This window comes from Anas platyrhynchos, chromosome 5 (assembly GCF_047663525.1).
Source record: "Anas platyrhynchos isolate ZD024472 breed Pekin duck chromosome 5, IASCAAS_PekinDuck_T2T, whole genome shotgun sequence".
Lineage (NCBI taxonomy): Eukaryota > Metazoa > Chordata > Aves > Anseriformes > Anatidae > Anas > Anas platyrhynchos.
The window spans coordinates 6,355,755-6,378,631 of NC_092591.1; the positions used below are offsets into that span (position 1 = coordinate 6,355,755).

A 22,877-nucleotide genomic window follows, 5' to 3' on the forward strand; every position below is an offset into this window, starting at 1 on the left:
GTGCCTGGGATGGACGTGGGAGCAGGACCACCACTGCTGGGCAGTACTGAGGTGCTGTGTGGCTGCGTTGCTCTGAGCTGTACCTCACGGCTCTTGCATTTTCAGCCTTCCCTTTTCATCCCCAGTAATTGATCTCTGCTTTGATTTCTTGCTCTTTGTTTAGTTCCTCTCAGCTGCTTTGTCCAGGCTCTTTGAGGTTTCTTTCTTAGAACCCTCCTGAAAGTTAATTTCTGCCGTGTTACCTGTGGAGAGGAGAAAAGAATAAGGGATGTCAATCTTTACCAGACTGGGATGTGGGCTGTTCTCATGGGTAATGACACAGACTTCATGGATATTACTTCTATTTCTCTCTATTGGTCTTGTAGTGCTGCAAAGTTACTCCTATATCCAAGGTTCATTTGGCCCTAGTCACTTAAGAAACCAGAAATAGAGAACTGAATAAAAGTCTTCCAGGCCCTGTGCTGATGTTTTCACTAGAATCCCTTTCTATTGAGAACCCCTTTCTCTTGCTGAGGGTTTGGCTTCTCACAATCCCTGTGCTATCGTTCTCTTGCAAGGGATTTATCAACGGCACTGCAAATTTCTCTGCTGCTCCTGTAACCTTAGTGTAGGCACGTAACCAAAGCTCATTGAGGTTTTGGGGGAGAATGCTGTATGTTCGTGGTCTGCAATAGCTTTAGGGATGTGGGTGTGAGCTCGGCATCCTCTCTGGATGGCAAACACCAAGCGCCCTTGCAGTGATAATGGTTTTCAGTTGGAATTCACTTGACCCACAATTGAACCAGTGACCGGGAGGTGAAAGGCTCAGGCACTGTATCGAATTACGAGTCATCCAAACCTTCTACATCTTTCAAGCTGTTGGTTATAGAAACTGTTCCATTTCTTGAGGTATATGCCATGCCATATGTAGATAATTGGGAATGTTCTGCTAAACTGTGGAGCCTGCTGGCTGACCCTGCTGGCTCGTAATCATGTGAGATACAGTCTGTCACTACCAAGAGGTATCAAAGGAATGCCATTTAACCTATTAATCTGGATGCATTTACAGATTCTTCATAATAAAGGTAATTGTACGTTGGTGTCTTTTAAGTCATCAAATTACAGGAATTTTTTGTATACCTGAAAATTCAGTCTCTGTGTTCTTTGTGCACTAGATAATCTTATGAAGTAGAATGGCTTAATTTCTAACCTTGTTTTACAATGTATGGCTTTTAATGTAACCTCATTTTACAGGAATAACTGTGTTCTTAGGTCTCAAAAAGGTCAGTGTTTTACTGAGAATATCATGATCATTCATGTATATCCTTACCAGTTTCACAAAATAGGGTGCAAAGCTTAAATTTTCATCTGCTAGAGATGTATAAATCTAAAGGAACGTCACTGGCTTCTGTTGAAGTTTGCAGGGATTTAGCAGATTGTATTTTGCTTTACAAGGCATATTTAAGTAAATTCTATTATTGTGATGTTCACGTCTGTTTCTGGAAGTGATAGAGAACATGAATTGTGTTTCTTTGTTGTAGCAGTGCATGCCGACCTAATACTGTTGTTTTCTGTCTTTCTAATATTTATGCAGTATTTAACTTGACTAACAATGTGGATTTGGAGAACACCAAAAAGAAAATGGAGCTGTACCAAAAGGATAACAAAGAAGTCATTCAGAAAAACAAGATAAAACTGGTTAGTTTAACTTCTCTCCCTTACAATTTTTGTTCGTTAGCTAAAGAATTAAAGGATGTTCAATGTGGAGCACTTCTGAAGTATCTTAAAAGCAAGTCAAAGCTGAAGGCACTATGCATGCTTCATTTTGTGTTCAAAAATATATATAATATGCTAATATTCTGTGATACTGATACTTAGTGCTGCTTAAAGAGATGAAATTGATAGTTGAAATGCAATTATCCTTTGTTTTGGAAAGGGCTTAGAAAGAGGGCTGGGCAGTAAAGTCTGCATGTAATACATTGCTACTGCACGCGTGCTGGCAGTGTCGTTGGATAATATCCAGGAGAGACCAAGTTCATTCCTACACCAGGACAATCATTCCTTTCTCATCCAAAGGGAAAAGGGAATCCAGACGCAGACGTTAGGAAGCTCCCAAGAGAGAGCTGTAAAACTGAAGGAAAGCACAGGTCTGGTTTATGCAAAATTTAAAATGAAAGATGTTGAAACAAACATTCAAATTTTTGTTCAAGAGCTGGTAACAATAACATCAGGAGTACTGTGTACATGATCTGTATGCAAAACACATGGTTCTTTGAAGATGTATTCATTACAATATGGCTCAGTTATCATTTTGGTCTTTAAAAATAAACTTGCAAGCATTTCTTTCTGTAAGAAAAGTTTAATCTGTTAAGTATTTTTTCAGTATAAAAATACACATTGTTATCGGTTCTTGAAGGAAAATGTCTGCCCAGAGTGTGACATAACAAGGTTTTGTGTTTGTATTCCAGTTGCACTAAGGACTTGCTTTCAAATCAGTAGGGGTGAAGTCCTCACTCCCCTGAAGTCTGTGGCAAAACTCCCAGTGATTTCTTTAGCCCTAGGATTTCACAGGAGGAGATTGGAATCTGAAAAATGTTTGTTTGAACCTCTTCCTTTTAAAGGCAAGGAGATTTCCCTAGGGGTCCATCTCTGATCTGTTATTCCGTGTCTGACACTGTGCAATGTCCTGCGCTTCAGAGCTTGAAGAGACCTTCCAAATCTTTGGCTACGTCTTGTTTTATGATGTAGGCACAACCTCCAGGGTCACCGTAATAACAGGGTGCTTTGCCTGCAGCCCACCTTCCATTCATCTACCTGACTTGCAGGCAACAGCACTCACAGCATGATCATACCAAGCAGCACAGCAGTATTCTGTGCCCACCCAAGGCCCCTGGGTCTTTGTTTTCTGTACTGTCTTGTTGTGCTAGAGGCTGACTTGTGGAAGCTGGGCAAGCCTGCATGTCTCCAGATCTCCAGTAAATCTGGATTAATTTCTTTTTGAACAATTGAAACATAATAATAGGCTTGCCACAGTGGGTATTACAGAAACTGCACGATCTTCCCCATAAATTTACCCCTCTCCCAAAAGCTGAAGCTCTTTTTGTCAGGTTCTGGACTGTCTTTACTCCTTGAATAGTAAAAGGTGTCCTAATTCCTAGCCTAAACTTCTTATGGTCAGTCATTATCCCTTCATTCTCGGACTGACAAGTAATTGTGTCCACTGTAGTGGTTTGCTCCTGAGGGGAAACAGATATTCTCTGTTGCTCTTGGTGCTGTTATTATTTTTTAATAATTTGTCTGTTCCAGTTTGAATTTGGCAGGCAGAAGGGAGCAGAGTTGAAAGCAGCACTATAGCTGAGATCCTAACTGCCTCTTATGAAGTAAGATCATTTTCACATCTCTGCTAGAAACACGTTGACACGTGTGGTCCTATGGTGGTTGGTTTCTGCCATGTAGCACTGCCATACAAGAGGTTCAAAATCAGTAGTGATCAAGAAGTACATCACATCTTCTCCTCTTTTGTTTCTAACTAGTGAATTGATGTCACCAAACCCTGTAAGTTATTTTCATCTGTTCTCTCACTCCTGTGGTCATGAGTGTTGTTCGTTCTTACAAATCCAAATACAAAGCTATTGAACCAACCACCTCAGGACTTGAACGACTGCTGGTTGTTCTTTCAATACGAGCCGTCGTGATCTTGCTACTTTTATGCTAACCCATCTGTTAGATCTCTGGGTTTGGTGCCAGACCATGTTGAGAAAAAGTTTAAGTACACAGGTTAACGTAAAAAGCTGCAGAACTCTTGGAGAAAGGGTTCTTGTCATTTTTTGTATTTATATATAAATATAAAACGTTACTGTAACAAAATGATGACTAGATATTGTGTATATTTTAAAGAAGCCTTGCACTCTGAGTTTGAAGACCAGCTTGGCTACAGTTTTTCCAAACCTGTCTTTTCCCTTAAATGACTGCTGTTGTCCCCTCACAGCATAACTTTGCTTTTGGCTTTGGTACTAGATCTTTAATTTCACTTGCTGCTTTGTTCAATCTTGAAATAGCTTTGCACAGACTCTGTGGTGTGAATGTGTAGAAATTTTATTGATTTTGCTTTATTGAATGTGGCATTTTTTTCTATTTATTTCTTCTCATTTGCTATTTTGACTTTGTTCCATGCTTCACCAAGATTACCTTCATTTCTTTAGATCTTGAAACTGTCTAGGTTACCTTTAGGCTTGACGCAGCCCTTGCTGCCTATTGAGCTCACTTGTTTTTCACTGGTTTATTTGGTCTTCTGTTCAGAAAGAATTTGATCTGACTTGTGATAATTCTTCTGTTATTGCTGTGGTCTGATCTGGCTTAGGTTTGTATATCAGTTTACTTATTCCTGACTACAGTTTTTCTGGACTCTTTTTTCATGCTAGACATGTTAGCACTTTCCTACATGTTTTCTTTTGTTTTAGTGCAAAATTCTTTTATACATAATCGTGGAAGAGACTTGAATGTCTTATAAACTCTGAGCTCTTTGTTCTGATGACTGAACTAACTAGATCCCTTAATTCTTAGAAATAACCTCAGTTAACAGCTTGAAGATTTTTGTTTGTTTCCTTTGGTTGAATGCAAAGACAATCCAGTTTCAGTTGCTCACTGGTTGGTGATCTGTTCACCAGTGTCACCGCTATTCACAGGGTACGGGCATCTTTGGTTGACTCAGGGGCAAGTGATGAGATCTGTCAGCTCTTGCATCCAGGAATAACTGGGCCTCCCTGGGACCCACCAGCTTGATCTGCCTGTTAAAGGGATGTTTTTCAGCATATTCTGGCTTATATCACATCACTGTGCTTTCTGACATAACTTGGGGTCTTCTAGTAACAAGAGAAAGATTTTATTAAGCTCTTGGCTGCAATATTATTTTGCATAAGCTATGTCTATAGATTAATGATCCATTTACATTTTGTGAAGTTTTAACACTCTGCTTTCTTATTTTGGATTTCCCTTTGTTTCAGTGTTTCTGGGGAGGATGATTTGGGAAAATGTTTTTGTATGTTATTGTCCTGTCCCATCTTACCTGCAAACTAGCATTCTTTTGGTTCTCTCTCCAGTACAAAGTTGTTCAGCTTTAATGCTTTTTTTTTTTTCCCCCCATCTGTGCTTCTGTAGTCTTTGAGCCCTCCTCTTTTTTATTCTACTCAGAGTTCCAAATACAGTTGACTTGATAGTTTACAGGTTAAAAAAGACTTCAGAAGTAAATCCTGAAACGAAACCTCAGTCACCTTGTCCTAGTAAATTGTTTCTTTTCTACTTCTGTTAGCACACAAGTATTATCCAAGTCGTAGGAAAAATACCTAATTTTTGGGGAATGTGACATGTTCACAGTTCATGCTTAAACATGTTGTAGTTTATAAGCTTCTCAATATTCAAAGATATTTTCTTCTACACCAGTGATAACCACACAGTGTGTTTTGCATACAAGATGCAACTGCTCTGGGAGGGCTGATCAGGGACTGTGTAGCAGAATTATATTTTCTGTCACTTACTTGCAGCTCTTGGGAAGTAGGATATGTGGGAGCAGTGAGCAAAGATAAGGAAAATCCATTGTCATTCTCTAACGTTTAAAGAATCAAGATCAAGATGGGTGCTTTTTCTATTGCAGCAAGGAAAAAAATCAAACTTTCTAACTCCTTTTATTGTCCAGTGTAATCATCATCCATAATGACCTTTAAAAGGTAGAATTTGGCTACTTTCCCATCACTTGGGCTGCCCTAGGTCCTTTGATGGGCAGTAGAGCTGTGCATAAGTAGAGCTCTGTCTGCTCAAGGAGGAAGGCTGCTGTGAGTGAATTTCTGATGTTTCCGTTTCAGACGCGGGAGCAGGAAGAGCTGGAGGAAGCTTTAGAGGTGGAACGACAAGAAAATGAACAAAGGCGACTGCTTGTACAGAAAGAAGAACAACTACAACAGATGATAAAAAGGAAGAATAAACAGGCACTCTTGGATGAACTGGTGAGTAACAAAACTGGAGGCTTTGAATGCTCTGTAGCAGAGCAAATAGCAGGTGTATTTATATTCATTTCTTCCAGTTAACTGTGTAGTTAACGCATCTGCCCCTTTCTGTTTCCCTGTCTTGCCCATTTTGTACTACTGTTCTGTCACCTATCACTTACTGCAATGTTACAAAGAACTCTGAACAATTTTGGTAAGCCAAGAACTGGTGTGAGACTGCTTCTGGGATACCACAACTAGCTCTTTGGCTGAATGGAATCATTGTCCAGAATGTCCAATGGTGGTTGGAAATTGTAGGGAAAAAACATTCTTGGCTATTTCAATACAAAATTACTCCAGGGTAAGGTGCAGAGAGGCTTGTTTGGATATTTAGAAGGTTTATTTCATGGTTCTACCAGTTTTATTTATTTTTTTTGTTTCTTTCTTTCCTTCAGCTTCCACTGAAGGCTCTTTACTTGTTGCTGTTTTACACGCAGAGGTGTATTTCTGATGTGTCCTTAGTGAGTGTAACCACTCTACAGTTTACTTAAGAGTTGATATTTCACTGAATATCTGAAGAAGAGCTAGTATAACAGTCTAGATTTCTACCGAGTTTGCCAATATGAAAGCCCCAGGCTTTGACTGTGATCCAGGATGGCTTTGCCCTAGCATAGCTGATACTTTTACTACTCTACCTCCAGCCTGATGTATAATGAATGAGTTCTGCCATGTGTTAGCCCTTGCAACTGCCTACTTCTGTTGCCTTCAGCTGATGGCGGTTGCATCTGCTGTGGTGAATGTCTGATCACAGAGTTTGAGGGGGTAGAGAGGAGCTCCGAAGTTTCTTCAGGCATAATGTGAAGTTCGAGCACTGTTTGCTTGGTAAGCAGCCCTGAATTGCTGTGGCCGACAGTCTGGTGTTTTGAAGCAAAGCGGTAATCAGGAGCTGCTCCATGAGCTCAATCACCTCTGCAGTGATAGGGCTCATGGGAGCTCAAAAAAAAAAAAAAAAAAAAAGGGACAGTATTCTCATGAGTTAATTGGACATTAATCAACTCTTTCAGTCAGAGGACCTAAATAATAGGTTGGGTATGGAACTTAGCTACTTCTGGAAATGGTCTTAATCTTGTTTTTGGCTTTATTTGCTACTGATTCTGCATTTGAAGTGCAATGATGTGTGGCTATAGAGAAGCCCAGTGAACACTTGTTCTTTAAACAAGACTCACATCTCAGGGTTTTTTTTTGTGTGCATCGACATACACATGCACACATGTTCTAACACCCACGATAGCAGTTGGTGTATAACACTGAGGCAAATCAGAACTAATTATGTGTGCATGTAGTTACACAGTGTGCAGTTTTGTCAATATGTGGTTTAAAGCTGCATGGCAGATGTTAATTCAGAATTTCTCCTATTTCAGTTTACCTCATAACATTAATTCCTAATTTGTATTCTCAGTTCTCATTCAATTTGTAGATGCTCTCTTACTTTCCCAGGAAAAGCAGAGTTCCTCTTTGAACCAAAGCAGAAGGTACTGACTTGAAGAGAGAGCATTGATGTGCAGTTCAGGAGTTTCTGGAGCTCTCCTGAAGAGCTGTCACTTTCAAAGCCAGGAGACTTGGCAACATTTCATTGGTTTTGTTGAAAGGAGCTGGTGTTACATACTTTGTAGACAGAAGCAGAGATAAGTAGAAGGGTTCCTTGAGAATCCTTCAAGTCTGTAACTTTGCATCCAGCAGTCTCTTTTCACTTTCAAGGTGCTTACAACCCACATAATTAGGAATAGTTTAAGTAATGGATCAATTCATAAAAGCTGCCCTATGAACGCATATTTAATGTCTCAGAAAAGGGATTTTGAACTGGTTTCTGACTCACTTTAATCCTGCTCTCATGCACACTCTTAATTTACTAGAGATCAGTGTTGTTCTTTGACACAGCAGTTGGTGTTACTGGAAACCTGCTTCACCAGATGGCTTGGGGAAAGAATGGTTATAAATAATCCTTAAAACATGACCAAAATAGGTAGTTTTAACTGTGATTGCATATGTATTGCTATTAAAACATGTCTTAATATTCTAAAAATCTACAGAAACGTGATTTTATAGGCTGAGGAAGGAAACTGAGCAATTTTAAGTTATGTTTCTGTTTATGAAGGAGCACTGTCACCTTAGATTTGGGCCTAAACTTGTTTTGTAATACTAAAGGTTTATAAAACCAGCACTGAAGTGTTTGTACAATGACTTACAAAGTCTCTGGAAAACCAGCAGTTGTTAAACAAATAAACATTTCCTATGGTCTCTTAAATCCCTCTAATGCTGTGCTACAAATTTGAAAATGAAGCTGATTGTAAGTAAAGCTGAAATGTGTGCTCTCTTTGAGAAATGCAGCAAAAGCAAGCTCGAGAAGGAGCAATGGAAGGAATTACAGTTTAAAAATCTCCCATCTCTGCCTGCTGGTACTGTACCAAAACCACAAGGACTAAGTTCTGGCTGCAGTGGTACCATGATACCAGGGGCAAAAGCAGTGGCTTGGCAGGGTTATGGGTACAGAAGAAGGTGGGAAGGCCAACGTTTCACCCTTAGATTTGAAATCATCTCTTTTGCATGCATCCACCTGGTGTTTGGAACCTGCAGCCATTGTGACCAGCTCTTTGGTGATTTTTTTTCAATGTTTTTTCCCCCCCCATACTGGGCATTAAGAGAAAAGAGAGGGGAAAAGGTGCAGAAATGTTTGGTGTTTAGGATGTCATGCATCAGGCTGTGGATGGATAATGGTCAGCCTAGAGAAGGAGCTCAGTAGGTCTTGCAGAAAGGATTGGCCTCGAGGCCCAGGCTCCAAGAGCTTGGCTGGGAAGGAAGGGGAAGGCCACTGGGACGTGCTGGAAAGGTGAGCAAGGCTTTCAGGCTACTGGAAGAGCGATCAGGTGCTTTGGCTCCCAGTCCTACCCTGTTACCTCTTGTCTGTTTTGCCTCCCGCTGCTCAGTTAAGCAGATTTTATGTTGCCTTCATTACAAGTGACCCCTTTTACAATATAACCTCCCACTTGAAAAGCCCGGCACCTTGTTGTAATTTAGACTCGCAGTCTCAAATGTATTTTACGTTTTATTGCAAGGGATGTGTGGTTTATTTTATTTTGTAACTCTCTAAAGGTGGGCAATAAGGGCTTAGTAAAACATTAAAGCACTTCCTTTATTTACTGTATAAACTCATCTGTATACAAAGAGTTACAGAACTGCTCTGAGATGTCTTCTGTGTTGTGGGACTAACCTCTGTGAGAGCCTCTACTTCCCAGGTAGGAGCAAAATGACACTGCAGCACTTGACAAAGAGGCAGCTTTTCCCTGGGCTGTGGCTTAGCTTGGGAACAAACAAAGGGCAGGGTGCCTTCAAGATGTCAAGTGTCCCCATTTTTGCCAGAACCTCAGGGTTCTTGAGAGAAATCTTTCAGAAATGTCTGTGTGTAAGTGGCTTTGTTCGTGCCGTTACACGGTTTGTTTTCCCATACCGAAAATTGCCGGTATGGATAAATGCTTACAGGATTGGATCTTTCATTTCTGTTTCTGCGTTAATAGTTAACAGAAGGACTATGTGCATATTAGAAAGGACAAACAATCGTGAATGTGGTGGCTTGCTGGCACGGTGTTGATTTCCCACAGTTGTGTAATCTGGTTGCCGACCATTGTGTTAATGCAAAACTGTTGAGAAGTTCGTACAAAAACCGGCTTCCTTTAGTTATTGTGCTGGAAATGCAGTGAATGTTTAAGGAATATGAGAGGGTCAAATAAACCAGAGAATAATTCCCACTCTTCAGAGTATTAAATCTGAAATTTCAAAGAAACCAGCATCCTTAAACTCTGCTGCCAGCAGGCAGCACATAGGGTCTGCCTGGTGCTTATGGACGTGTACAGTGTTGTGAAGACACAGACTGTCAACTAATGTGTTTGTGGTCCAAACTTTCTCTCTGTTGTGCAGTAATCAGATCAGTAATTTTAGATTTTTAAACAACCTTCACATGGGTACTGCAGAAATTTCAGTAGGATCCCGTGTCTTACACTGTTCATCATTCTGGTGCAGATCCCATGAGATTTTCCTGCTTTTTAGTGTTTCAATCTAGTCGTAAGACAAAATGAGTGAAAAAAAACACAAACAATAACATGGAAAGAGGAGTGAGAGTGTTGGGCAAAGTAGGTGTAAAGCATAACCAAGCTTTGTGATGACTCTGGGAGATTTTTCCAGGATACTATGAGAACAGCAAGGCATCTCATGGCATTAAAACTCCTAACTCCTTCCTCCAAACTGTTTTAAGTTAATAAATAAATCCCAGTGCAGTATATTACAGTGTGGTTGGTTTTGGTGAGTAGCAAGTATGATTCATTGTTCAATATTTGCTTGGTTTGAGTGCCTTATGACAAACTCTGCGCTACGGATCTCCGGGCATAACCATGCTGAACTTCTTTGCTCTCAGCTTTACTTTTGTTCTAGCTAGGAAATCTAGAGGAATTCAGCATGCATGTGGACAGTCACGTTAGTTTATTAGCAAACTACCTGGCCAATAATTTTCTGACTCTCTCAAGAATGTAGGACGTAGATGTATGTTAATAATCATTCTGTTGTAGCCTAAACACGGGAGTTTTAGCAGTTAATTTGCTTAACTATTCATTTTATTACTTTTATATATTTTTAAAAAATTGGCTGGCTTCCCTAAAAATAAGTTGGTGAAGGAGAAAATAAATATGCTGTTGGTTGCACTTACAATAGTGCCATTGTGCAAAGCAGAGCAAGGATCATTTCCAAACGGCCTCAGGTGAAATCTAATGGGAAACAATTTCAAACTGGTCTGAGTTCATTGGTAGAAAGAATGTGTCTTAGATAAACATCTGATCCAAGTTATACTACTTCGTATTATTCCTTCTCTGATTAACTTTTAATTTCTTTTTATAATTTTAATAAATATAGTTGCGTTGGCTAGTTGGAATAAGGAGCCTGTTATATCGTCTTTAATGTGGATTCTATAAAAATGGTTGTTTGCAGGTTACTCTGATTTATGGGGTTACTGCAGCTTTTTCTTATTACTGAAAATGATCGCTTTCTGTAAACTGTTTTTCATACAGAGGATACTCAGTATTACACTTCGCTGCTAGTGATGGCCTTTCAGACACAACTTACGGTTTTCAAGTAGATGCAGCATTAATTTGTGTTTAGTTTGTTTTAGCATTCAGCTTTGTTATTCATATGCTTACAGGAGAGCTCCAGCCTTCCTGCTTCGCTGCTTTTAGCTCAGCATAAGGACAGATCTACTCAGCTAGAAATGCAACTGGAAAAACCCAAACCTGTCAAACCAGTCACGTTTTCCACTGGCATCAAAATGGTAAGACCTGCTTCTTTCTTTTTTTTTTTTTTTTTTTGAACGCCTTTCAAAAGAGCCAAGATTTCCTAACACGAAACTTAGAGGTTATTTAAACCTGAGTTGCATATTATGTGAAACAGATGAATTTCTAATTATATAATTGGAAGAGAACAGTTGAAGTATTTCATCATTCTGCTACTTAGAATGTATGAAACCTTTTCTTTGCCCAAAAACAAGCTATACCTATTTCCCAGCAAAGTGGTGCTGTACTTTGAATGCTTTTGTCTATCATTTGTGTTACATCTTTGGAAGCTGAAATTTTGGTAGCTCAGGACAAGACTGCACTCTCTTCATGTTTACTTTGAGCACTGAAATAGTCCGAGTGTGAGACAAACAATGTGGAAATGGTTAAGGATGCTGTTTTCATTGCCGTTGGAATCTAGGAAGCAACAAGTATTTTTTCAAATGTGTTACTTCTGTAGTGACAGCTAAAGATCTGTCAGCTTTCCTGTTTTTTTATTGTGACGTGGTACAAATACACATCAGCTGGTGTGTGGAAATGTTTAAAAATAAAGATAATAATAAAATTCAAGTTTTGTGTGGGAAGCTGGGGCTGGGAGTGGGAATTACTAATCTTTTTTTGCACCTTACTTGTCCCCTGCTTTTTTAAAAATCCCTGTACTTTTTGTAGACTTTATATGTTAGACTTGATAATGCTAAATGGTGTCTTGAAAACGACCAACATTCCCTACCTCCCCTAAAAAACCAGAAAGTAAACGAAGAAAAAACCTCTCTATCAAACTAGTCTCCCATCAATTAATCAGTTTGATTTGTCAGGAATATCTGTGCTGTGTTCATTGCGTCTGTTTTCTCCAAAGAGTTTACAATATAATAGCATTTGCAGCTTGCTGTTCCAAAAGTAGTGTCAGCTCTTGCAAACTTTTGCAGATTTTTCTCTTAACGTTTCTGTATTACAAATCGTATCTTCTTACTTCTTTTTTTTTTTTTCTGTGACATTTACTAGACAGAAAGTGTTAAGTGTTCTGCTTAAAAAGTATTCTAACTGAATGCCTCTACTTTATCTAGCTGTTAGAATATATTCTTAGATTTTTTTTTTTAAACTTTTGGTCTTTCCAGCTTAGTTTGGAGGGCTAAGTTAAACTTCCATGTAGCTTATGCTGCACAATGAGGACAGTGGAAATACTTTCCATTGCATTTGTAAATGGGCTTTCAATAGTATTGTGTAGTAGCAAATATTTCAAATCTGCAGCCTGAAATAAACTTCATTCAAAAAACATAAAAGACTTGGACGAGGAGATTTCTAGCATCATGACGTTTAAATCTTAACATTTGGAATAAGTGGAGGTACTCCAGGTAACTGATCATTGCTTTATTGGTGTTCAGAAGGTGTGAGTAGAAGACCAATTTTATTTGTTCTGTCCCAGATGAACAAACAACCCTCTTCTACTGACCACTGTCTTAGATTAAAATGACAAAAAAAAAAAAAAGAAAGCTTGAACATTTAAGGTTAGGGCTATTTGAAGATTGTGACAAGTGTCTTAAGGAAAATGGATTAGCAAAATTGATTTTGCACTGATAAACTTACAGGTTTGGTTGAGAATGACGACTCTCTCCATATTTTCTTTATAGGGTGCTTGATTTAATTTTTACCTGACATTGATTTTTAGAATTTTATAAAAATGACATTATATATTAAATACCTGGCTACCTTGTAATTACTAAAGCAGTGGTTGGTTACCACAGCATGGGAATACGTCTGTGGGTAAGTACAGAAGGGACACAGAAGGACACGGTTCAGTGTTTGGAAGCAGATGCTGAATTTCTGTGGATGACATGGAAGCTGGTGCTTTACAGGGCATTTCTGAAAAGCTGGCCTCCTTTGAATGAAATGCTTTAATATGGCTAAATGCAAAATTATAAATAGAATAATAAATAATGGGCTCCGTGAGGAGGATTTGGAATTTTAGTTAAGCATGTAAATGAATTTGACCCTCAACCACAGCATGTGTGTAAGTCTCGGATATATAAATAGTAGTGCAGCAAATAGGAAGGGACTGCTGAAGGCAGCGTTGGAAAGACTCGTGCACTGAAGCGCTCTGCTGACTGCATTTCAAAAGGGAAAAACGTAAAGACAACTAAAAGCAATGAAGGTTCATCCAAAGGTGGTAGGATAGGCTTTGTACTGTGTTCTGCCTCTGGTTCATGAGAAGGTTAAGATATGACTCAATGTACATTAAGTACCTCCTCAATGCAGAAAATGCCAGGTCTGAGCAGCACAACAGCAAATGGAGCAAGAACCAGCAACCTTAGCTAAACAAATAGGAACTGAGGGAACAAACGAGACCTTAAAGTTCACAATGTTCCAGTGGTTAGCTGGCCCCACTGTTAGAATTGACAGTGGTATGTGATGAAATCTCTAATTCTTGATGGTTTCAGATCAGGACTGGGATGGCTTTTGAAAAGTTACTGTAGTTGAATGCAAGTTGTTCAGCTCAGAACAGGGTTTTGTGAAAAGCACCTGTGCTCATCATGTAAGATTTAGTGCGGTTCCTGACCTAGTGACAGTGTTGGATGAATTCCTACCTTGAGGCTCACCTTATGAAATACTTAATATGTTCCAATTGATTTTTTCTAAAATGCTGAGATGCACGGTCCCTCTGCTTTGTTTAATTGCACACATGAAATAGGTGGAGCTGGTAGAGCTTTTGTTGTGCTGCTCGTCATGGGCAGCACCTCTTGGTGCTCTAGCTTTGTTCCTCCAAGCCATGGGGTTTGCACCGCTTATTGGTGGGGCAGCTTTAGGGTAGTATTGTGATATATATATATATATATATATATATATATATATATATATAAAGTTCTAATTAATGCTCTGTTTGGCTCTACAGTTGTGCAAATGAAGTATTGTTTCTGTGCGAATTCCCTTCTGGGCTCACCAATAAAGAGTTTTGGCATCATGCAGATAGCACACAACCACGTACGTTCTTCCCCAGGGTGTTTATTTTTTCCTAGTAGTTTGGCCGCTGACCTTTTCTGGTGGATGTTGTCCTTAATTGTGTTCAGAAGAAGGGAATCCAGATAAAGTTAGCCGAGATGCTGGCAGATCCGGAGCTCGTGTTTACACAAAGGCTTTACATGCCAGTTGTGGCAGTCCTTATTTTTTTCAGCTTGAACACGAGTGGTTTTCCTGGGATGGTCTTGGTCAGAGGTGCTCTTCTGCCTGACTGATAATTGGACAAGTTTCTCCGTTTCTGGATTAAGAGGCATGCCCATTCTAGTCTCCACAGCAAAGCTCAAGGAAGTTGGCTCATCTGAGGTGCCGTGTGAGTGCTGTGGAGTTCCTGTGCTTACAGGGGGAGGAGGGAATGTCTGCAACTGGTAAGCTAAGCAAGAGCATCCCCTATAGCACGAGAGAGACAATTAGATCAGGGAGGTAGGGTTTCCATCTTCGCTTTTCCTTTTGTTAAACTGTTGTTTTGCTCCCTTCAAACAGGAGCTGCTTTGTCTTTGCGTTCTACTGGATCTTATTAACTTCTGAAATTTATTTCAATAAATTATGTCTTCCATGCATGAAGCGTACCCACCTAATCAGTCAGTTTGATTTAGCCTCTCTAAGTGGGGGAGAAAGCACTTCAGAGTTTTCCGCTCATCATATTAAGGAACAGGCTTTCAGCATATTTGAATATTTAAAATATTAGTCTTATTATATCTAATCTGAGATGAGGGTAAAGCTACAAAAGAAATTATAATAACCTTAATTATACTTATTGCAACGGTGCTGAAAATGCTTCCTGTCAATGCACCTACTTTACATTTTAGTACTAGTCAAAAAGAGCAGGGGTTATAGGAAATGAATGCCATTTTTAGCATTTCTATGGCTTACTGGGGTGGGTAAAACAAATGTAATGTCTGGGAATAGAACCGTTCCTCCGCTTCTGGTGAGCATTGCGGCCAGTTCTGGTTGGGAGATGGCTTTAACTGGAAGCGAATTTTGAAGCTAAGAAGTGCTCTTATGCATTGCATGCTAATGGCAGCTTGCAAATGCAAGCAAGAATCCATTACGTTACAGTAAGCCTGGTTTTCTTTTTGTGCTCCTGGTGTTTGCAGAACTATAGAAGCCTTTTGGTGCTTGTAGTTCGGTGCTTTACGTTACCCTTGTAGTTAAAAATTAGTGGAAGTGTGAAGTATTCAGCTCCTCTTTAATTCACTGGAAACTGGAAGCATGCACACTTCTGACTCAGTTATTTACACATTTGTGTAAATCTGAATCCCTGAGACTGGCTTGATTTCATGCTATCTTCAGCCTCTTTCAGCCTGGATGCCCTGTTGCTTCCAGTTTTATTGTGTATTTTTGCTCCCTTCCCCTTGTCTCCCAGGGGGCTTAGCCTCTAGTGATGGTATTCTTGAAGTAATTTCATGCAGTTCAAAACTCAATTACCTCTAATTGGATTGCCCAAATGTGCAGGAAAAGATCATAGGTGTCCTCTGGTCTGCTACCACTTGGGAGAGTTTTCCCTTTGCATTTTGCATCCAAATGCCTCAAAATTAATCTAATGCATCATTGGCTGTTCAGTCTCTGCCGTGGGTTTTGTTTTATTACTTAACAGCAGTGGGAGTATTTATTAATAGAAGTATTAGCGCATGTAGGGCATGCTTCGTCATTACCAAGATGGTCATTACCCTGTGAATTTGCAGCTTAAATAGATGCGTTGGGGAGGGAGGGGAAGCAGATGCCCGGAGGCGATGTGCTCGCCCAGGATTAGACAGCAGACCAGCGGCGGAAGGAGGAATAGGATCCAGCCCTGCTGAATTCCTAACCTGCTGTCTCTTCCGCCGAGCCGGGCTCCATCTCCTGTCAACAGCACCCCTGAATGGCAGCAAATTAAGAGTGAAATATCTGCTTCAGCTTCTTCCCTGTCTAAATCACAGCAGCGCCGTTGCGTTTAGCGTTGCGTGTGTCTGAGTGTCGTCAGAGTTTTATTCCAGCTCTTGTAGGCTGAGGCTAGTGGGAGCTGGAAGCCAGTGAGAGCAACTTGCAGCCTGAAGCAGCCGAAGCTTGCAGGAGGGAGCAGTCAAATCAATATTTCACTGGAATGAATCTGTGTCAGACACAGGATGTCTAGGACACCTCAGGAATGCGCGTTACTACTGAGCTGAGCAGAACACGTGTTAGGGAATAGATTTTTTGCAGCGTTACACTTGCAGTATTATTCTAATGGGAAAGAGCGTTCTTATTTTACATTCTGTGAAGCTCTTTCTTTTAAAACATTGACCTCATCAGCTCAGGTCAAATTAACTGTTCTTCGTTATTGCCTTTCCCTACAATATTGCTTCCTGTGCAAACAACTCTTCAGCGGCGGCTCCTGGTTTTCAGTCTGTTTCTTTTATAGCTTGTGGAGCAATTATCCAAAATCCTGTTCCAAACACACACACAAAAAAAAGTCTTTCAAAATACTTTTTTAATCAGTTGTGCTCCTTCAGAGTTGCCTAGACATATGCCAGGTACTGGGAGGTAAGTGAAGTGAGCGCAGCACTGCTGTTGAGGCTGCGACTGTTCGGCAGCCCCAGCGAGCGCTTTGCCGCCCCATCCGTGTGACAGGGAGCGGAGCTGTTCCAGCCTCCCAGCCTTGCCTTCCCAGTTTTCGCTGCTCTGTTTTGTTTTGGTTTCTGTTTGTTGTTTTGCTGGTTTTACTAAAGCGCTTTTAGAATTAGCCTGAAGTTTAAGAGATAAAATAAAATCCATCCCATTTCCTTCCCTCGCTGTTAGCTCAGCTGGTATATCTTTAGGCTGAAAACCTTCAGATGGAATCGATTTCTTTGCAATCTATGCCAGCCTGACTTTAATTGCTGTTTTGTTTTTAATCTTCATCAGGCTCCTACTATGCTTGTCCTTTATGCAGCTGGGTGGAATAATTCCCTTTTCACAAGATTATAGAGTTTAGAATCACAATGTGGATTTTCAAGAAGAGTGAAGTGTTTAGATGTATGGATTCATTCAGAAGAGACATGCTCACTCAGAGCGTGCATGTAAAGGTAAAATTTTCAGTGACACTGAGCATTATCTAGACCTCCAGCAGGAGTCAGTGGCTGAATCTATACCACGAGGCTGCTGCATTCCCCTTGCAGTCGCGGTGCCTGCGTGCGTGATAGCTGTATCCCAGCTCAGTGCTCGGACGCACGGGGCTGGGCAGCAGTCCCACGAAGCAGCATCCCACTGCAGAGGAAATGCAGATGTGCTGGTGAGGGGATTTGTGGCGCTCAACTACGCGGAGAGAAACAGCACTGCTGGCCAAACCGTGGAAGCTGCTTCCTCGGAGCGGAGATTTTAGGGGGATTGTACATTTGGAGGGCAGGTGCACATGTACAGCTCTGTAACACCAGCTCTGCTGGTGGGATTCTGCAGGTCTGAGCACTTTCTTAGCACTTTCTTGTCTCCCGGTGAGAATATTGCATGTTGCTTTAGCTTTGAATTTTTGTCATCATTAACAATAGCTTGTTTTCAGCAATGAGAATTGCATTGATCTGGTGAGAAGGATAGCTATTTCTGAGGAGCAAAAAGGGAGAAGAAATTGTAGCTGCTGGATCTTAAACATCTCTGACAACACAGATACAGATACGAGTAAAAGGACACCAAAACTGCTGAATGGCAGAATTCAGGTTAGAGGTAACAACCTGGGTTTAGCAGTGATGTAGAGTCCTGTGACCACATGCTGCTCACTTAAAGCTCACAGGATTATGTACACAATATTGCTGCGACGTCTGAGTGGCATGATGGAGAATGATTAGCAACAGCAAATATATTAGTTTCACTAAATCTCTAGCCTGCTATTTAAGGATGTTGTGTTAAGATTCGAGCACATACATGCAGAACCGTGCTTAAATATTTGAACTTTGTTTTTGAAGTGTATGCCAGATACACTGTATTTAAAAGTGATCTATCATCAGAACGCTTCCTGTGCACTCCAACCTGCAGACTCAAGTCTAAAACATTTAATTGGGTTCTGAGCTTACTGTGTAATTACTATGATATCAAAGTGTGTAAACATTAAGCAAGTTATATTCACTTAATGTTTTCCCTAATGTAGGTAAGAATTTTGGGGGGAAATAAAAACAAGACAAATGATATCGTCATTTCCCCTCGTTTATACAGTACTGACCTTGCAAAAGGAGACTGGATTTTGGAAATGTGGTTCTGCATCTCCCTGTATCTCTTTGCAGGATTACTGTTTGGAATGCCTTAGGAAAGATGCCATAGTCAAAATTAAACAGTTTGGTGCACAGACATAATCAGAACCACTTGTCCCGATTCTGTTTTATGGCAGGACTCTTTTATACTGCTCCGTTAGAATAAATATTTGTACATTTGCTTTAAGGCTCCTTTACATGGCGAAGGCAGCACATGTTTATATATACATATAGTATAAATAGGAATTGGGCCCATAAGTTTGCACAGCTGTAATGACTGGAATTCAGTAAATGAAATAGTGCCAAAGCTGTTAATTGCACAGGAGTGAGCAATGAGACGAGTGTGTATGTTAGTAAAGTTGGTGGCTGTAGCCAGCAGCGGAGCACATCTACCCTTTATCTGCTACTCCTTGCAATGGAACTGGTCTTCCTTTTATTTTTTTTTTCTCCTCCCCTGTTTGATTTATGTAGTTGCTCAGGGGCTTGCTTGCCTCTTTGCCATCAAGTTGCAGAAGGATGTCTGTGTGTCATGCAACACGATGTCGTGGTTGCATGAGGAAGGTTATTTAGTAAGAGGCTCGCAGGTAGGAGGTTGCCAGCTCCGCTCCCCTGCCCGACCTGGAGCAGGCACCAGGAAAGGGCGGCGAGAACTGGCCTCCAGCTCCTCCTGTAGGTGCCCAAATTCCATCCCCACCAGTGGCCAGACCTGCCACTTGCTACAATAGCACAAAGACACGTTGTAAACTGATCTAAGGCAAATGTCATTTAAATGAGGCGGAGATCTTCCCATTTCTGAGCTGTACATAGCTCTGAAAATGCTATTGCTTGAGTAGGTGTTACTGTGAGCAATAAGGAGAGATCTGACTGAAAGAAAGAAGGTGGCTGAGAGGAGAGTCCAAAAAAACAGCTGGCAGGGAAATAAAGAATAATAAAAAATTTCTCAATCATTGTTTGTTTTGGAAAGATCATGCTTTAAGCACATGGAAATACTTTACACGTTTGAGAAGTGCTGACTTCCTACATGCCTTGTGAAGGAACAGCAAATCATTCATATAATGTAAACACATTTATAGATTGTTCCAATATAACTTTTTTGGTGCTGCTGTTCTTTTTAACAAGATACAATTTAGTACATATATGCCCTCTTGATGCTCTGCTTTGGCCAAGAGAGTTGCATACATCACAAATGTTCAATATTAAAGTTTGTGTTAAGAGAATGGTGCAAAGTTACTGAACTACATTTTTTGAAGCAAAAAAAACGTTAAATAGTGGTGCTTGGTGCACTGTTTAAAAGTCAACATCCCAGAAGGTAGGGATAGGCAGGAACAGAAGTAAATACCTTCCTTGTCTCAAAGCGTGAGCATAACCTGTCCTGTTGTGTCTTGGTAGATGTGATACTGAAAGTCAAGAAAGGCCAAAGTTCCTCTGAAAGAGTGGACTTCTAGATCAGGGAATCAAAAATGAATAAAATAAGCAAGTTTGCCAAAATTGCAGTGGTTATTTGGGGAATTGGATAATCATAGTGTTGGGTCAGGGGCTCAAGGTCACGAGGCCTTGCCCCTGCTCTGAGGTGGCATCAGTGAGGCTTCAGCTCGTCCTGCCAGGGACTTGGCTGACCCTTTCCTAGAGGCTTCCTAAGATGGAGGCTCCCCAGCACTCTCTGACAGTGCCTCACTGCCTTTGCTTTTACATTTTAGGGGGAGCTTTGTAACCTTGTGCTTCCTTGACGTGATGGCAGTCCATAGATGCAGAAGGCAGGTTGTTCTCTGCCACCTTGTAGAAACTTGTTATGTACTTGGAGATGACTAGGTAAGAGGACTTCACAGAACAAAGTATTTTAGGATTTAGATCTAGAGAAATAGTCCAGACGTCCTAATTGTTGCTTAACAATGAAGGAATTGATTTCTTCTGCAAATCTTTGATAGTCTGTCTCCAGTCTACAGACTAGATGTGGAATATATTCAACTGATAAAAGGACTCGTTGGAATCCTTTTTTCCTAGAGAGGAAAATTCATTTAAGGAGAGAAATAAGAGTATTTAAGGAACTGTAGTAAGAGCAAAGAAGGATTTGGAGCCATTTAGGCAAGCTAGAGGAGTGAATTGGTGTTTGTGCACAGAATGTGTGATCTTCCCGCCATGATCCCATTTTCTTAGCACTTGTCTGTGTTTGTGAAAACCCTACAGGTTTGCTTTTAATCTTGCCTTCTGTTGCTGCTGATCAAAGCAGTCTTGTGTCACTCCTTGATCCTCTCTGTTGTTTACCTGATGGAGGGCTGGTGGTCTGGGATGGCAGAGCTGGGCTAATGGGCTCGCAGATTCCTCTGAGTCAGCTGTCAATTGGATTGTGTCTGGTTTTGAGACGCTCGCCTGGTAGGCACATGTGCAGACTTATCTCACAGATCACTTTTATTCTTGGCTACTCCATTTCTTAGTGAACCAGAACTGTCATGAAGCCTGTTCCCCTTGCAGCATGGTTAGAAGATCTCCTGTAAGCCTATATTTTCTTCTTTGCCTCTTCTCAGGGTCTTCTTCAGACAAGTTTCGGGTAAGTACAGCCTCCATCTGGCTTTGAAATTCTTGCCAGAGTTAAAACATCATGCAAGGAAGGCCAAGAGTAGTGATTGCAGTGGGAGAAGGTCACCAGAGGAGATGTGGTGGGGAGTTCACAACTGAGTCCTGGTGCAGTAATTCTGAGAACTAGAGAGTCCTCTTCAGCAGAGAACTGAAAAAACAAAAAGTGTGAGAACTCGTGTTGAGATAAGGACAGGTTAATAAGAAAGAAGGGCGAAGAAAGCAAAACAAACCCAAACAAGTGATGCACAATGCAATTGCTCACCACCAGCTGACCAATGCTCAGCCTGTCCTTGAGAAACAGAAGCCCCCCCCCGGCCAATCCCCCAAAGTTTTATTGCTGAGCACAAAAAAACAACAACCAAAAAAAGCCATATGGTGTGGGACATCCCTTTGGCCAGTCCGTGTCAGCTGTCCTGGCTGTGTCCCCTCCCAGCTCCTTGTGCACCCCTGGCAGGCAGTATGACAAGCAGAAAAGCCCTCAGCAGTGTGTAAGCACTGCTCTGTGACAGCTAAAACAGTGTGGTATCAACATTATGTTCATCCCGAATCTAAACCATAGCCCCACACCAGCTACTATGAAGGAAATTAATTCTCAGCCGAAACCAGGACAACAAGCGTTTTGGCAGTCCTCTGGCTGGATGAGTTCCCGTGTGAGAAGTGTGGTCTCCAAAAGCAGCAGGATTGTGGGCACGCGTAGATGGTTTTGAACGTGACGCCCCATGTACTTCTTACCGAGGGTTCTGGCTGTGGGCAGGGGCGGATGTGCAGGACCTTTATTCCCCACAGCATCTTCTGTTTTGATTAAATCCCTGTTACGAGATACCCCACTGTTATTAATATATTAATCCTCTACGAGAAGGAAAAACATTCAGCGTGTTGATTAAGGTCATGCTGGGTGTGTGTGTGTGTTAACCACCTTCTCTCCACGTCCATACTTGTACCTAAATGAACACAGTGGACAGGTGAGTGCTTGCTACAAGGTCTTGAAGGAGTCAACTTTTAAGCTTTAAAATAGCAAATTTACGCAAATTAAAAGTACATTTAAAAATAAAGCTGTGTTTAAAGGTGTGTTGAGGGTGTTAGTTTTCAATAGTCGGTAGTCATCCAAGGTGCACTCATTGTACTAGGGCACTTGCAGTGAAAGATATTTTGGATCAAAGAGACAACGTTCTCTACCAAGAAGACTTCAATAAGAACTTCCCGAAGAATGTTTGTTCAGGTGCAGAGGGTGGGAGAAGAGAATATTGTTTTAGGCAATCAGTGTTGGACATGAAAAGGTGAATTTCCCCATACATACCTAGTCTGGATTCAGTGTGTCAGTCGGGGTGTTGCTGGATAGGAACATTGTCAGCAGCGGATACTAATGGAAGAAGTCATCCTCATGAAGAAGTGCACTGATCTCTGAAAGTATGGCTTGTCTTTATTCTTATCAACTTCTTTTAAAGAAGGAAAATGTAGATATGGAGTATATCAGAGTGGAGAATTGACTGTTGGGGTTCATTTTTCCAGTTGCCTCACAGGTAACTTGGTATTTTGGGGAAACGGGAGGGCCAGGCGTGCCTTGTGGCACACATTATAACTCCAGCAGGATGTGTAGCAGAGCAGTAACATCCCCTGCCTCGTGCCAAGAGGATAACTATCACTGTGTAAATGTTGTCCTTTATGCAGGCTCTCCTTTAGAATATAAAATAGTTGGGAATGTCGTGGAAACAAAGAAACCTGCTCTGACTCCCTCAGACAAATGCGCGCAGTGGTACGGGCAGGAAGCGGAGGGAAAGAGAGCACATGTGGAA

The 22,877-nt window shown here is 41.0% G+C and overlaps 1 protein-coding gene across 2 annotated transcripts in view; it reads left to right on the forward strand.

The window, feature by feature from the left end:
• The window catches only part of MNAT1 (MNAT1 component of CDK activating kinase), a 120,560-nt gene that overhangs the window by 43,625 nt on the left and 54,058 nt on the right, over positions 1-22,877 (forward strand). For both annotated transcript variants that reach the window (XM_027459413.3, XM_072038174.1), the window contains exons 4-6: positions 1,574-1,677; positions 5,838-5,978; positions 11,200-11,325. In XM_027459413.3, the coding sequence (XP_027315214.1) occupies positions 1,574-1,677; positions 5,838-5,978; positions 11,200-11,325 (371 nt within the window). The remainder of the gene's footprint in view (positions 1-1,573; positions 1,678-5,837; positions 5,979-11,199; positions 11,326-22,877) is intronic.